Below are 16,284 nucleotides of genomic sequence, written 5' to 3' on the forward strand. Positions count from 1 at the left end.
ACTTTTTTTTTAATGTATTTTGAGTGTAGTTTTCAGGGCACCTTAACTAAACAATGAAAAAAACACAAAATGTACGTTACCTTATCTTTTACCAATATTATAATTGAAAACTTAACTGTGACCTTCTAAAATAATTATAAGTACTTACATAAAGAAAAAGACCGTCTTGAGGCGCTGCCCACTTTTTGTTCTCTTGACATATACGAATTATTGAAATCATAACATAGAATCATGAACAATTTTAAATACTGCTTAAATTGTAATTTTTTCTTCAGTACCTACCTAATTTAATTTTTTGCATTTTCCCCCGAAAATCCTATCCATTCACAGTATTTAATTATTTGGTAAGTCTTGAAGAAACTTTCTAATTTCATATAAAATTTTAAATAAATAAAACTTGATCGCAAGGATACAATTTATAATACTTAATATCTAGGAAGCCATAGCCATTACAATTGATGACAGTTCCACTTCTTTGGTTTCATTTTAACGCTTTACGTAAATAGAACTGGAATAAACGTCAGAAATGTTAAACGTTATGTTGTTCTTACTTCTTCTTTGACGTTTCTTTAACCAGGCAATAAAGTGTCCAAAAAAAGTAAATTTTAAAATAATTTTGTTTGCAACGGTTCTGGAATTCAAGTAATGTTATTAAAAATATAATATGTAGAAAAAATTGTATTTTAAATATTTTTATAGAAATGAACGTGCAAGCTGACTTGTGTGATGAGAAATTTGTGTTATTTCTTCAAAGTTTGGGCGTAGAGACATATAAAAAGTCATTTGAATGGATGTTTGACGACTCCGACTTCGCTGGTATTTTGCTGTGGTTGTACAACAATTTGGATCACAATAATGCTTTGAGTGCTCGCGAGGAATACAGGTACATGTTCTATAATGTTATTTCAGTAACAAAAACCGTGTCACGACGTCGATGACTACAATTTGTTTACGTCTTGGCGGTACTGGTGAAATCCACAACGTGCACCGCTAATAAGCTAAAAGAAGGTCAAACAGTTTAATATATGTAAAATCAAATCAACCGAACTACAGTTTTTAATAAGTGTTATATTATTATTTGCATATTATTTAGTAATGGAAGAACTTCCTTATTGTGCAACTGTAAGGTTTGTCCAATTTTCACTGAACTCTTTTGACATACCTTTTGTCTGAAACGTTCACACATTTATTTGGATGAAATGGACCAATTGACATGTTCTAATTATTTGTTATTTAATTTTATTTTATTATTATTTATTATTTGTGTAAGGTCACCATCTGGATAGCATATGGATTGACTACTGGTATTCCACTCTAGCTGTGATATTGTTGGCCGTCTTTTATTGAACCGTCTTAGCTGGCTCCGTGGCTGAACGGTTACCATGCTACACAGTAGTCCCGGGTTAGATTCCCAGCCAGGGAGAATTAGTTGTATGGCCTGAATTTATTTATCTCGTGAGTGTGGGTGTAATTAGTGGTGTCTATATCTGTGTTTATGGCACCCACAGTTTCCCTAGTGCTCGGCTATAAGAGTGTGTTTTAAAAAAAATCATACATTGTGATGGCACACTTCTCCATTTTTACATTTTCCCATTCATTCTGTTACAGGTACACAGAACTTGAAAAAAGAGGCCTCCTCTCCCCAGAAGAATTGCAATCCACAATATTAGCTATACAACAATGCCACCCTGGCATCAGCCTGTCAGGAGATCAGGAGAGTCTAGAAGATGCCAAACAAGACATTTGCATTCTACAGGAAAGATTGCATGTTTTGGAGAGGCAAGAGGGACTCGTTAAGGACCTTATTTTGCAGAATGAGTTAGTAAAAATTATTTTTACGCATTAGCATAGTACCTACATACAACAAAAAAATTCAGTATTGAGAACCTTCTCCTTTTTTTATGTCGGTTAAAAAAGCCCTGTAGACATCGTATTGCTGAAATGTTTTCTCAATTACAGGTTAATAAAAAAAGAACTCAATGTGGAAATAACAAAACTGAATTCGACATACCTGCAGTATGTAGAAGATGGAAAAAAAGCATCTGAGGAGTGTCTACAGTTGGTCAACCAGGTGGAATCAGTGACAGACAGTGTGTGCGATCTTGTTGCAGATACTTTGAATATTTATGCCAATTGCCACACTGATATTGTAAGTAGCTCATTTTGTCATTAAACACTACAAGCACTGGCGGCAAGCTCAATTAGTACTATGGAAGGTGTGCATTATAGTATGATACTTTATCACGTTCATGGGCCTTAACACTCTTAAATTGAAACTAAGTATGTCAATGTCATAATTATATTTTAGGTTTCAAAATTCATTCTGTTTTAATCTACCGGTACAAGACTCTTTGTTTACTTTTTGACATTTGTATATTTATTTAGACACTATTCAAATTATTATTTTAGTATAGGGAAATATAAATATATAAATATATTTAAAAAAAGAAAGACTATTTGAAAGATTAGTATCATACAAAACTTAGAGCTGTTGTTATATTCAGCTTGAACTTGTTATATTAGTTGTGAAAGATTTAAATATAGTGAATAGTATAACAATATGTATAATAGGAAATCAGATCACTTTTCAGAAAGTCAAAGTTGAATAATAATTTATTCCAAAGGTAAAATGTATTTACACTTGAAAACGTCGTATTTTAAGCTACTGCTCATTCACTAAGTTGACTTCCCTGACAAGAACAAGCAAGAAACTCTAGGGATTGATATTTTTGAAATAGACTTAAATGCTATTGAATAAATTTTGAATCTTTGTGTGGAATCTAGACCTATGTCATCTTTCCACACATCTCTATCTAACATGTAGTCTTCAATTTTGTAATATGACTTTTTACTTAAAGACTTAATGTAAGTTTGAAACTTCGGAAATTTATTATGTTTTGTAAAAAGTCAAGGAACAAAAGTTGTTATTTGTCATGTTAGTAAACTAGTTCAGCAAGGTTGTTAGTGTTTTAAAAATAACTATATAGAACATTTTTCTTCAGCCGCTTGATGTTTTTGTGACATCAAGTAACGGGACGAACAAGTAGTGCGCCTGGTGGTAAGCGACATACCTATCCATAACAGTTGCAGTGCCACTCAGAGCTTTAAATTGCAAAGATCTGAGGGGCACTGCCACTGTGCATGTCAGTCACCCTGAGACATAAGTTGACAAGTCCCATGCGCCTGTAATGTCAACAACACTCTTCAAAACTGGAACGCAGTAATGCACACATTAGATAAGGTGGTACTTCTTTGGACGAACATTTTCACAAGGAGCTCTACTACTACTAAATTTACCTTAAAGTTCCCTAACGAGTGGGCTCAGGTGGCCGAATAGATTTTCTTTGTGTTTTCAGCAGCTATTAGTGGCATGTTTTGATTGTCATGGATCTCGGCATTTCGATGGAACCAAGTGGCACAAACTACATCTGAGATGTTTTCAGATTAACTGTCTCTATGGCCGAATGGTTACCTTGTTGGCCTGCCACACAGAAGCCCCGGGTTCGATTCGGGAGAAATATTTTTGTATGGCCTACATTTATTTCTCTCGTGAGTTTGGGTGTAATTTGTGGTTGTCTATGTGTGTGTCCATGGCATCCGCGATACAGGGTTTTCCTAGTGCGCACTATGAGTGTATACACGTGTTTTGTCCGATTGCCTTTTCCATACCAGGTTTTAAATTTTAAGTTTCATTTATATCTTAAGTTTAGGAAGATGCAGCGTTGTTCCAACTATACTTTATTTCGCACATTCCAGGACATAGCTAAGAAGTTCATAAGGTTTGGTCCACTTGATTCATACAAACAAACACAAGCGTTGTTCTGTTCACATTTTGATCTCTACACTTCAAAGAAGTTTAAACGCCAGCATGATTTTACTGATGAGGATTTAAAAACTGCTTTGATTGAGGCCCGGAGTATGGAGGAGAGGTAAAGCCTTTTTATTTTCACATATTAATGCATGTGATGGTAAATTTATTTATTTTATCTACACACATTTCATAAACCCAGTACGATGTGTTTAAAAATCGCAAATTACGACCACCACAAATAGAACCTATTTTGTTAGAACAAATTTCTTATCTGTGAAAATGTTATTGTTATTATACATCAATTTCTATTTTATGATTACATTCAAATTTCGAATATCTCTGAAAAGTAAAACATTTTGATTCAACCCGTAGAGGGAGAATTGGGGAGGGGCTCTATAAATAGTAAAAACCGTATAAGCGAGATAGATTTATGCACAGACATATCAGAGTAAACGAGAAAACAATATTATTTTTTGTCCCTTTCTACATATGCGGTTGCGGTTGTATGACTCAACGGTCGTTGAGTCCAGCAAATCCTTCCGAGTGTTTGATGTGCATCGATTTTATGCATTTGTGCTTTTAAGAAGTGTTTTACAAAGGTACTAACCGTTTCTTTGTAGTAATTGACAATTATTGCAGCTCACAATAATGGTGCATTGTTATATTTTAGGCTGTAAAAGCCGTACAGAACGAAAAAGTCCCAACATAACTTTTCACATGTAAGTTTTAATTTTTCATTACAATCAATGAATTTTGTTGTATGAATTACTAGTGAAATACTCTTACAAGCCTGGAATATTACGATTCCATGTATTTTAGATGATATTTGAAGTGTTTTTCTTGATTGAAGATTTTTGTTTGCATCGTATAAACCTACAATAAGGAGAATATCTTACTTTTGTCAAATATGTCCATCTCGCTTCTACCAGCAGTAGTTATGATACGCGAGAAAGAGAGATCAAATAAATAACGTATAAATTAAATTAGACAGGCTTAAGCTGATTTTAGGGATTTTAGGGCTTTTGCCACTATTTTTTCCCCAGTTTATGGGTCATTTTAAATATTGTATTTTTTTACCTTTCAATACTTTTTCAGTTCGAAATATGTATAATAAGTTAATACTGTTCAAGGGCCAATAAAAAAGTAATGATTTGTCATAATTGTTTTATTTGGTTACTAAAACTCAACCAAGCTAAATGTGGTCTGGCGGATTCTCCCTCCTTAGACTCGGCAGATTTCATCATTATCATGAACCCATTTATACGCCCCACTGCTGGGCACGGGTCTCCTCTCAGGCGAGTGCGTAGGCGACAGTCCACCACACTGGCCCAATGAGGGTTGGGGACTGCACACGTTTTCCGAGGACTTTGATCTCAGAGGTGCGAATCTGGATTCGAATCCACGATCCTCTGCTTGAGAGGCAGTATGTCAAACCATTAGGCTACCACGGCTTTATTTTCATTTCAACTTCTTTAACGGGGTAAAATTTTAAAAGTAGACAACCCAGAATTCCATAGGTACTCTGTTGGTATCCCTTTTCAGTATACGCGAGAACCTTCTCTATTCTTTTTTTTTATTCTCCCTATACGATTCGACCTCTATTCTAACATCAGTCGAGATGAAGTTTTATTCGAAATGAAATGTTAGCAAACAATTTTGACAAATTTCACACGTTACTTGATATCGAACGATATGATTGTTGGGGCCGACTCTAGTTTGCCTATGAATTTAAAAAAAACTACGGTGGCGTGGCATGCGTGAGACAAGTGTTTATTTGCCGCCATTTCGTCAGTCGTAACATGCGGTTCCTGAACACATCACAGAGGGCTTATAGTATGTGTGTAGATAAAGCAGTGTATGTAACTATGCATAATTAGGCATTCAAACACTAATGTGATGTTTTTATGAATTTAAACCCACATTCATATTTTAATGTCTTTTATTATGTGATTACATAAACTATAAAAATGTATAGACAAGAAAACAAATGACAATCAAAGTACATTGATAAGAGTTAAATATAATAAGTTCTGTACTAGATTGTAACCCTACTTATGTTGACACATTATAAAGCAACAGAAATGACCTACTGTTCATAATTTGCTAATAATTTACTATGGGGTAAATTATTATAGGGTAGGGTGAGTCCATACTAAGAAAACGTTCATACTTTAGGTAAATTAACTCCTTCAATTCCAATCACTGGTTATAATAATTAGCCTTAACGTCGTCTGTAGCGATAATTGTCACTTAGCGGTACTGGATCGCGATTCAGAACTCTTCGATATTTTAACCGAATCTTTCGATTGGATATCGTTCTCGAATCGAAGGACGCTTTCCGAGCTATTCGAGTTACGAGTTAGAGTACGTTCGATTCGGATATCGGAGTTAATCGGTAAAATAGATTATAAGAAAAATGTAAATCCTTTTATATACATTTTTACGACTTTAAAGGCCTAAAATATAGGAATGCTTTGGTTTTGAATTAAAATAAATTAATAAAATTGAACAAAATCTGGACTTCATTTTAAATAATAAGAGATTTCGTTCTTGCTTTGTTAACAATAAGACGTTTGGAAACTTTCATTCGATAACTGTGTTCTTTTTTTTTTATAATAATAATAATAACGCACACACTCAACATAGCCCCGCACTAGGGAAACCCTGTGTCGCGGGTGCCATGGACACACACATAGACAACCACAAATTACATCCAAACTCACGAGAGAAATAAATGTAGGTCATACAAATATTTCTCCCGGCCCGGGAATCGAACCTGGCACCACTGCGTGGCAGTCCGACATGGTAACCGTTCGGCCACTGAGGCAGTTCTGAATAACGTGTAGCCTTTGCCGGTCGAGAAGTTCGAGTAATTGTAAGGGTGTGATGTCATTTCGGTTCGGTTTCGAATACGACAGTTTGACGTTCGATTCGGGAGTTGTGAATAAAAATGAAAAGTCACGATGTCAAATCGAATCGGTCGACAACCGAGTTATCGTAAGGTTCTGAATCGACCCCCTGGTCTAATAACACCATACAAAATATATTTTTTCAGACTGTCACATGCCCTTTGTTCGTACATAGACTCAAAAGCGGAGTTGGCTGGCGAACAGGCGAAACTTGCTCTAGTTGAGAACTACAATCATGTTCATCCCAGTCAAATCACGTGAGTACATATTTTGCCTGACCCGGAACTAACAATACTGCATTGTTACCGAAAGTTTAAGTTTCTTGTCCTTGCTTGACGTGCATCTGGGGCGGGGCCCGGCGCACACGCAGGTACACCAAATCACACTGCTCAACTCCGTTTGCCGAAGCGGCACCACACTGTGATTCTTTGAGAGCGCGATTGGATCTCAAGAAGAAAAAAAGGAAGGGCCTTAACCCACGATTGCTATCAGAACCGCTAAAATTCACACTATCATAATGTTAAACTCTATGAAATCTTGGTTGGTCGTAGTTTTTAATTGAAAACATGCAACATAATGTTAAGACTGCTAACTACTCTTTCGTAAGGCGATTCCTTTGAGGGATTGTTCTTTGTTAATAACATTTGTACACTTTTATCATTTACAATTTATTCATTTAGTAGCAGTAGAGCTCCTTGTGAAGGAGTTCGTCCAGGAAAGTACTGCCACCTTACATATTCCTACCGCCAAGCAGCAATGTGAGCATTACTGCGTTCCGGTTTCGAAGGGTAAGGGTGCTGGTTAAATTACAGGCACATGGGACTTGTCAACTTATGTCTCAGGGTGTCGGGCGCAGATCTTTGTGAATTAAAGCTCTGAGTGGCACTGCACTTCTGCACACGTGTATGACCAAAATCAACTAGCTGTATAATGATCTTTAATACAAAGTTTTTGTTTCACTGTGGCTTTAAACCTCGTAAATAGCAAATTTTAAACAACGAGTGATATTTTTATAAAAAAGTGTATGCACTGGCCCTTAAATGAATTTGCGACTTTGTGAAGACGATTGTCAAGAACGGTCAGTTTATTTTTACTAAAAACAATTCTTGATAAACATTTTCTAGGTAAAACATTTTTAATCTGCCAAATAATTGACTCATCATATTGATTAACTTGTCAAACCTACATTCTTCCAGCGTATGCTCAATGGAGGCTCAAACAGCTTTAGACCTGTTGGCTCAAGAAGAATCCATCCTGGAGCAGCAGACGCAGACCGCGGTGAAGGAGCTCGTCGCTTGGAGGACAAAGTTAGCTGTGGATACTGCCTCCAGATCTGCATTTACTGTCAGACAGTAAGTTTGACAAAATTTCGATACGCTTTACGTATTATATACACACACACACATCAAAAGTGTATGGGGATCAAGTACGTTTTTGCCAGTTACTGAAAACCAGTTAAAATCCACTGGTGGTTATAAAATCAGTATTTTTTTACCATTGATGGATTACTACTGGTTAATTTTATAATTTGAAAATGAAATTAACCAAAAAATCTATTAGTGTTAAAAGAAATAATTAAAAAACCTGATTATAAGTAATTAGCAAATACATACTGGATCCCTAGACATTTTTTATGAGTACATACAGGATGTAATCGTTAAGTGTGCTCAGGTGGTTATTCCATAAATATAAGACATATCGAAAAGCTTTAACGTACGTTAGGTACCTAATGTATAAATTGACATCAATAGCTTTTTAAAAATGAAACTAATATCCACAATTTTAACATTAAACTCTTCCATACATATATATTCATAGAGAGGCTTTAGTTTTCCTCCTGTAAGAGGTAACAATAAGTTAACAGATCACAAATGTGATATAAATAAAGTAGTAAAACTATATTATAATTTAATTAACTTTTGACTACAATTGGTCAAGTGTGAGTTGTCCATGAAATGAATAAAAGTGACCAAATTTTTTTTAGTGCTGTTTGACTGACATGTAATGATCATTTCATTGAAGGCTTGTTGAAGCTCGAGGTGAAAGAACGTGTGCCGCTGTTTTTGTCTATATTTGAATATTTTTGATTCGTGTCGCTTTGAATCCAGTGTCGGTAGATTTTTCGGGCCCTCTCTTACTATCTTGTGGCTGTCCTCGTTGGATTGCGCGTCCATATTGGATTCGGTCGGACCTTTCACTCAGTGTGTCTGACTTTGGTCCCAGTGTCAGTGATTTATTCGGTCCCTCTCTTACTATCTTGGGACTGTCTTCGTAAGGCTGAGCGTCGGAACAGCACACGTTGGTCAAATTTTATCAATTGGTTTTGTACAAAATGAATAAAATTGACTAATTTATTTTTAATGCTTATTGACTCCGTGTCCTATAAGAATTATTTTATTGTATTGTATGAAAAGAAGCGGGACAGCAAAAGATGATCAAATTTAGTAAATTCATGATTTTTTTCAATAATTACTTATTATTTATATTAAAATCTATAACGCTTAAATAAATGTTAATTGTTTTATTAAACTTTAAACCAATAACCCCAAAAATAATCTAAACGATCATAGACTCATAAGATTTCGAATCGATTTCTCGTGAGAATCGTCAATATGGTTACCGATATGTTTTTATTTTATTTATTTTTATTTATGATAACTTGTTACATTATTAATTCATAATCTTAAACTTAACAGTATTTTACAAACTAAAGTAAGTTTTTCTAAATAGCGACGATTAATCGCTAAGCGGTTTTAACAATAACAAAAAGAAAAATGATGAATGTATGTTGTGTTTGTGTGAGTGAATGGTATGATGTCACGTGCGATCATGATATACTAATCCTATGCGTGCGACCTGCGTAATGATAGTGTCGTTGCAATGTGACTTGTGTAATGTCTTAGTGTGCGTTAGTTGTCAGGTAAGTTTGTGGAATCGAAAGATGTGTGATAAAGCGTGTTTTATTTTAAGTTTGGACTTTCTGTAGTGTCATTGAATTTTTTTTTTCTTATTTAAGAAGTGTTCCTTTAATTTGTACTTAATGTTTCTTTCATTAATTTCCTCCTTTAGTTGTTTAGGTAACTCATTAATTAGGGAAGGTACTTTGACATTCAGCTTATTTTTGCCGTAGAGATTGGTATAAGACGGCACTACAAGTCTACCCTCGCGCTGTCGACGGGTTCTTATGACTCCGCTATAGATTACCTGCCAATCCTTAACAAAGTACTGTTCAGCAAGTATACAATATTTGACATTTTCATGAACTGGTAATACTTTGCAAAAGTTGAATAAACCATCGTTGTTATTTATAAATTGATATTTAACTTTATCAGGAACAATAGTTTTCAATAACCGTATCTGTAGCTCATAGATCCTGTCCAGATGAGTCTTTGAAGTTAAACCGTAACTGCTTAAACCGTATCCAATGATCGATTCCCCAAGTGCTTTATATAGATTGAGCAGGGTCAAGAAAGGCATCTTATATTTGATTATAGAGAATTTGGACAACAAGGCTTTAAGTCTGTCACACACCTTGTTTATATGATCCGTCCATTTCATTCGGTCGTCAATTATAAGTCCTAAATAGGTGTGACTACTAACTAGCTCAATATCTGGACAGTCGCAAATGCTTGAGCTATTTCCCCTGTGCAAGCAATCATGTTTATGCGCAATGAGTTTTAATTCTTGGTTTTTCCTATTTTGGCTCGAGCTTACATAAATCAGTTTGGTCTTATCAGCATTTAGTACTAAGCCTGCATCGTGGGACCATTTCACCAGATTAGTGAAATCTGTTTGCATTTTATGAAGGGCGTCTTTCAGATCATGATGAGCCACTACTAGGCAAGTATCGTCAGCAAATTGGAAAATTTGGCTTTGTTGTATTACATGTGGTAAATTATTTACGTAGGACAGGTAGTGTAGGGGGCCCAGTACGGAGCCCTGGGCTGTTCCTTCACTTACTGTTTTCCTGTCACTCATCGCGTCAGCTACTAGTTTAGTTTAGTTTAGTTCACATCCCTCCCTATATACGTTGCGATGACAAGTGTCAAAAGGTGCCTCTTATTTTGTGACGACTACACTTGATATTATAATTGTTCTCTCACTCGTTAACAATAATAATAATGTTCTATTTACATTATTTTACAGACAAGTCCACGCCGACCTAAGCTATCTTCTGGAAATATGTCACCAAGCATTGGCCCTTGACCGAATCCTGTACTACGGCCTACGTCACGAGCTACGTACAGTCGAGGACCTATTACAGTTCGCAGCACAGCTCAAGGAGTACGTTGTTATTCAAAACGAAGCCGTCGCGAGTCGAATTGTGAGTTTCAAAGAAATAAATTTATAATGTTTAAATACAAAGATCGGTCACAAAGAAAAAAATCCCTCGACCCGACGGGATTCGAACCTGCGATCACGGATTCGGGAGTTATTTCACAAAAAAATAAAAACAAATCAATAATACATGTTCATAAAAAGCGGCATCAACGTCAGCTTGTGGTAACTGGAAAGTTACCGGCTCAGTGAGAAGGTTCATAAATTCTCGCACAGTCGCTACTGTGTCGAAAGCCGAAAATTTAATGGAACGATCTATTCTATAACAGACACATAGAAGAAATTCGTCGACTTAGTAACTCGACCTGTAGCTTAGTTGCTTATTCGTAATGGCGATTACGAATAACGTCTTTGACTAGAAAAGAACCAACAGCTTCTCACATTTAATAAATACAGGAACATAAACATAAAGCCAATTACAGGTTTCAACTTATAGCTTCGGAGAAATCATACACGAGTATTAAACAAACGAACAATAAGCAGTATTTCTTAACAACATGCACTTACGTAAATATAACAACCCAATACCTGCGCTAATTTATTTATTTATTACAATTGAATATATCAACTTCCAGGTCATGATTGCTCAGCACACTATCCAAGCTCTTGCTAGCTCTACATAGAAAACTATTTTGTTTATAGTTAGTCGTCGCTAGAGAGGCGGCGAGTACAAGTTTTACCGACTAACCGAGCACCGCATATTACTCGGTTTAACATTTGCCGAGCCGCCTACTCGGCCGAGTTACTCGATTCATTAAACCGGAATGCGATCCTAAAAGGCCCATTGCTCTAGAATTAGACCGATATGTCAATGAAAGTTTGTTGTCGCGCTAGCGTGAGTCCTTTGCAAAGGGTGCACCTGCCAGCACTGTGTATAGCGAGCGGTTATTTTCCGAAGCGGATAATGTGAAAGAAACGCGGGACAGACTATTACCTGAATGCGCAGAAAGCCTTGTATTCCTACATCATAAGTTGTCATTAATAATGTAAACTTTCTTTTTAAATTACTAAATTGCTACAAATTGTTACATTTGTAGTAATAAATCTCTTTTGATTATTTGAAATATATTGTTGGTTTTACTCATTGACTTACAAATAAATGGACGACGGGTCTAATACAAAAACCACGAAAAAAATGTCCCAAGTGAACCTATTCGAAATTTAAATTGTAATGTCATCGCAGTATCGCGCTGTCAGTAGAACAAATGAAGACTAAAGCGGAGTGTCGCGCTCTGTATACGATTTTAGCGCCTTACAAGTGCGGACACTTTTTAGCGCGGACCCGACGTCCATATAATTGTAAGTCAATGGTTTTACTGTATTATGTCTATAGCTGTAATGCTTTATTTTAACCGAGTAACTCTTCTCATGAACAGAGTTATTCGGCCGAGTACGAGTAGTAAAAGAACGGCCTCGGTCGAGTACACCGAGTACCGAGTAGCAAACGAGTACTCGGTGCATCTCTAGTCCTCGCTAAGGGAACTGCAATAGGGCGATAGTATCTCATAGAACGAGTAGGTACAATAAACGATATATCACCCAATAATTCAAAGCATCTTATAATTTATAACATTCACTGGAGTCTCATTTCTATGTTTACTAGGAAAATGTCATACTACGTCGTGGTATAAAAAAGCCGTTGTAGCCTAACGGTTTGACGTGTCGACTCTCTAGCAGAGGCCGCGGGTTCGTATCTGAGCTCGCACCTCTGAGTTTCTCGGAATTTAATGTAGGAGAACGTGATGAAACCTGCATGTCGAAGGTACACAAACCTCGGAAAACGTGTGAGAGGAGACCCAAACCGTCGCCTGAGAGAAGACCCGTGCCCAGCAGTGGGATGTATGAATAATATAAAATCTATTTTTCAGGATTCTATGAACTCAATATGCGCAGAACAAACGCAATGCGAACTCAAGCTTCAATCGTCAGACGCACTCACGCAAGCACTATCCAGTATATTAGAGACAACTCATATTGATTCTGGCGTACTGGTGAAAGTGTATAACGATTTAGTGATAAATGTTCAGGCGTTGTTTGGCGATGTTAAGGAGGGATATCGAAGGAAGGAAGAACGATTACGAGAATTGTGAGTATTTAAAAAAAATTAAATGGTCCAATCAACCAGACAACAAGATGTACTTTGGATGTAGTTTTAAGTCACGCAATGGCTATAACGGCTTAACCAGAGTTCGAAATTTATCAATAATATGTTTATTTTTAGTGGTAGTTCCTTGTGAAATAGTTCGTCCAGCTTAGTACTGCCACCTTACCTATTTCTACCGCCAAGCAGTAATGTCAGCGTTACTGTGTTCCGGTTTTGAAGGGTAAAGGTGCTGGTGAAATTACAGGCACATGGGACTTGTCAACTTATGTCGCAGGGTGACGGGCGCAGTGGCAGTGCCCCTCAGATCTTTGCGATTTAAAGCTCTGAGTGGCACTACAACTGTTATGGACAGGCGTGTAGCAGACATCGTCTGGCGCACGACTTGCTCATCCCGTCACTTGATATTATAAAAAGAAACCTAACTTTATACAGAGTATTATGTTGCCACGATTATGTCATTGTTTTACCGAAAAGTAGGGAAATTTCTGCATGTACACCTATTACAAAAACCAACACTGAATACAGTCTTTAGCATGTTATTTCAATTACATTTATGATGTTCAACGATCTAAAACAGTTTGAGATTTATTCTAGATAAAGGCATCATCTTCTTCTACTTATTTTATTGAAAACCATAACGTTTTCATTGCCATGACACCACAGATGCTAATTCCTGTTCAGTCAGATTAAAGGAATTTTTCTTTATGTTGTAATATTAATTTTATATTAAATTTAAAATATTTTACTACAGACAACTAGTTCCGTAGTCTGTTAGTAATAATAATAGGGAAAAAGCTTATAAATTAGTGTTAGTAGGTATTTTATAATAAATCAATTCAACTTCCTCACGAAGCACTGTCCCATGGGAGATGTAATCCTATCAGCTGCAGTTTGTAGGATGCTGTTGGGGCTGTCCCGCACTCTGTGCATCAGGGATGCTGTGTTTTTCCGGAGGATGGCAGCAAAACTATCCGTCTTATATTCTGAAAACATCCCCGATGCACTGCAGAAACGAAGCAGTTCCAACATTATTCTAATAATAATTGACCCATAGGTTCCCAGTATAGAAACTTTGACAGTAAGCTTTGAAAAGCGTAATTTTCACTTCTTCCGAACGCCCGTAAAACCTACGGATCAACGTATTATCTCTTACCGCTAGAGCCCTATGCTCTTATTGTCGGCATTGTCTTTAAAGTCAACGGTAATGTAATGACCGCGATATTTAAAAGAAATTACATTTTTAATGTTCGCTCCGTTTCGGGTTACCTCTATTATTAATTAATAATATATAACTTTTCTTTATGCTGGTTTGTTCCGTAGCTCAGTTGGGAGATCGTCAGCTACGGCTCAGTCGCTGCTTTGTGTCCAGCTTGTCCGAAGGAATTTTCCTTTGTGTTCGATTTTTCTATCAATAATAATAACGACCTTCTTTTGACTGTAAATAAAGGCCTAATTACAAATTATTTTCTTTAGGAAATCATCCCTACAACCTCTACAGTCCTACATTTTCGACGGCTGCACCAAGCAGCCTAACTGCCGCGACAGAACTGTCGCAACCTTGATGCACACACTGCAAACAGAGATGGACACTGTTGAAAAGCGAGTTTTGGCTGTCGGGGGACTGTTAACTACTACTAAGGTAGTGTTCTTTATTATTATCCTGATACATTTCATTCCTTTTTTATACATATTTAAAACAAGCATACGTCCCGCCTGATGAAAAGCGGTCACCCTAGCCTATGTACGCCTGCAACAACACGAGTCTCGAGAATCACGAGTGCATTGCCAACCCTTTAGGTCCCCTCTCAAGCCCCTTTCGAAGGACTCCATGCTGCGGGAAAACCCCGACAGTGAGTTCATTCCACAACCTAAGAGTACGTGAGGAAGCTCCTATGAAACCGTTTAGCATGACATCGAAATCCGTAAAATTTAGCTTGATTATTAGCAGTAGGTCTCCTTGTGAAAGAGTTCGTCCAGGGAAGTACTGCTACCTTACTTATTTCTGCCGCCGAGCAGTAACGTCAGCATTACTGCATTCTGGTTTTGTAGGGTAAGGGAGCTGGTGAAATTACAGGCACATTGAACTTTTTAACTTATTGTCTCAGGGTGACGGGCGCAGTGGCAGTGGCCATAAGATCTTTGCGATTTAAAGCTCTGAATGATACTGCAACTGTTATGGATAGGCGTGTCGCTTAACGTCGGGCGCACGCAAAAAAATGTCGATCGACAAAATTTAAACGACGTAAATGGGACAGATACGCGTTCATATAATTTTGGGCTTAGGTGTAAAGAGATTAAAGTGCCTAGATGTAAAAAATACCTTCGTAGTTCTGTCAGTGAGGCGACAATAAGGTTGACGGATTCAACAACATAGCGCACATGCTGCCTGTTATGTTGCGTTGTGCTTTCCATTTGATTTAAAGTCTTATATAGTTGTGGCAATGTATTATGTATTGCAATGTGTGTACTGTGCCTTTATACGAAATAATTCATTTCTATTCTAATTGAAATACAAACTAATCAGAGAATTAACTCCATCACAGTTGGAGTTAATTCACTAATTATTAATGTTTATTTTCATAAGTTAACATTGCAAAGTTACGTCTGACGGATACGTTTGTGTTGGGACACGTCGAAATGCTTAAATGAAATATTGTAATGATAAACGTATTCAAATGTATGTTTATAAAGAGCAACCCCTAGAGTTTCTTGCTCATTCTTCTCAGGGGAACCTGGCTTACGAGTGAGCAGCAGAGTTTAATCAGTGTGACGATTTAAAATGTAATTTACTTACCTATGATATAAAGATTAATTTACTTTGACATAGTGTCGATCACCTCATCCCGCCGATAAATGACTTGGCGGTCATTTTTAAAATGTTACGTATTTTGAATTACTCTATATAGTTTGCAATAACATACATTTTTGAAAATTTTCCAGAACGCCGACAAACACAATTTACGCAAGCTGTGGCAGTGGTTCCTCACCGATGAAGCCAGATTACTTACTGCCATGAGAGGAATGCCAATGACTTAGTGTTAGGTGTATTTAAACAAACAATAAGAATAATGTTAACATAATATGCTTTTAATTAATAAATAAACCCGATGTTTTACTCAATT

General features: G+C 36.6%; 1 protein-coding gene across 1 annotated transcript; it reads left to right on the forward strand.

Moving 5' to 3' along the window:
- The first annotated feature begins 701 nt into the window (after window positions 1-701).
- On the forward strand, window positions 702-16,284 carry LOC113230975. The gene is made up of 10 exons (XM_026465091.1): window positions 702-883; window positions 1,609-1,818; window positions 1,960-2,149; window positions 3,757-3,929; window positions 6,867-6,977; window positions 7,917-8,072; window positions 10,867-11,044; window positions 12,927-13,144; window positions 14,636-14,801; window positions 16,103-16,284. Exons 1-10 carry the CDS (start codon window positions 702-704, stop codon window positions 16,196-16,198), a joined length of 1,680 nt encoding a protein of 559 aa, XP_026320876.1. The 3' UTR covers window positions 16,199-16,284.

The sequence above is a fragment of the Hyposmocoma kahamanoa genome, unplaced genomic scaffold (genome assembly GCF_003589595.1).
Source record: "Hyposmocoma kahamanoa isolate Upper Pololo Valley unplaced genomic scaffold, ASM358959v1 64, whole genome shotgun sequence".
Classification (NCBI taxonomy): domain Eukaryota; kingdom Metazoa; phylum Arthropoda; class Insecta; order Lepidoptera; family Cosmopterigidae; genus Hyposmocoma; species Hyposmocoma kahamanoa.

Coding starts and splice junctions, on each gene's coding strand:
- LOC113230975 (XM_026465091.1), top strand. CDS start 702: ATGAACGTGCAAGCTGACTTGTGTGATGAGAAATTTGTGTTATTTCTT. Junction 884..1,608: donor AGTGCTCGCGAGGAATACAG/GTACATGTTCTA, acceptor ATTCTGTTACAG/GTACACAGAACTTGAAAAAA. Junction 8,073..10,866: donor TCTGCATTTACTGTCAGACA/GTAAGTTTGACA, acceptor ATTATTTTACAG/ACAAGTCCACGCCGACCTAA.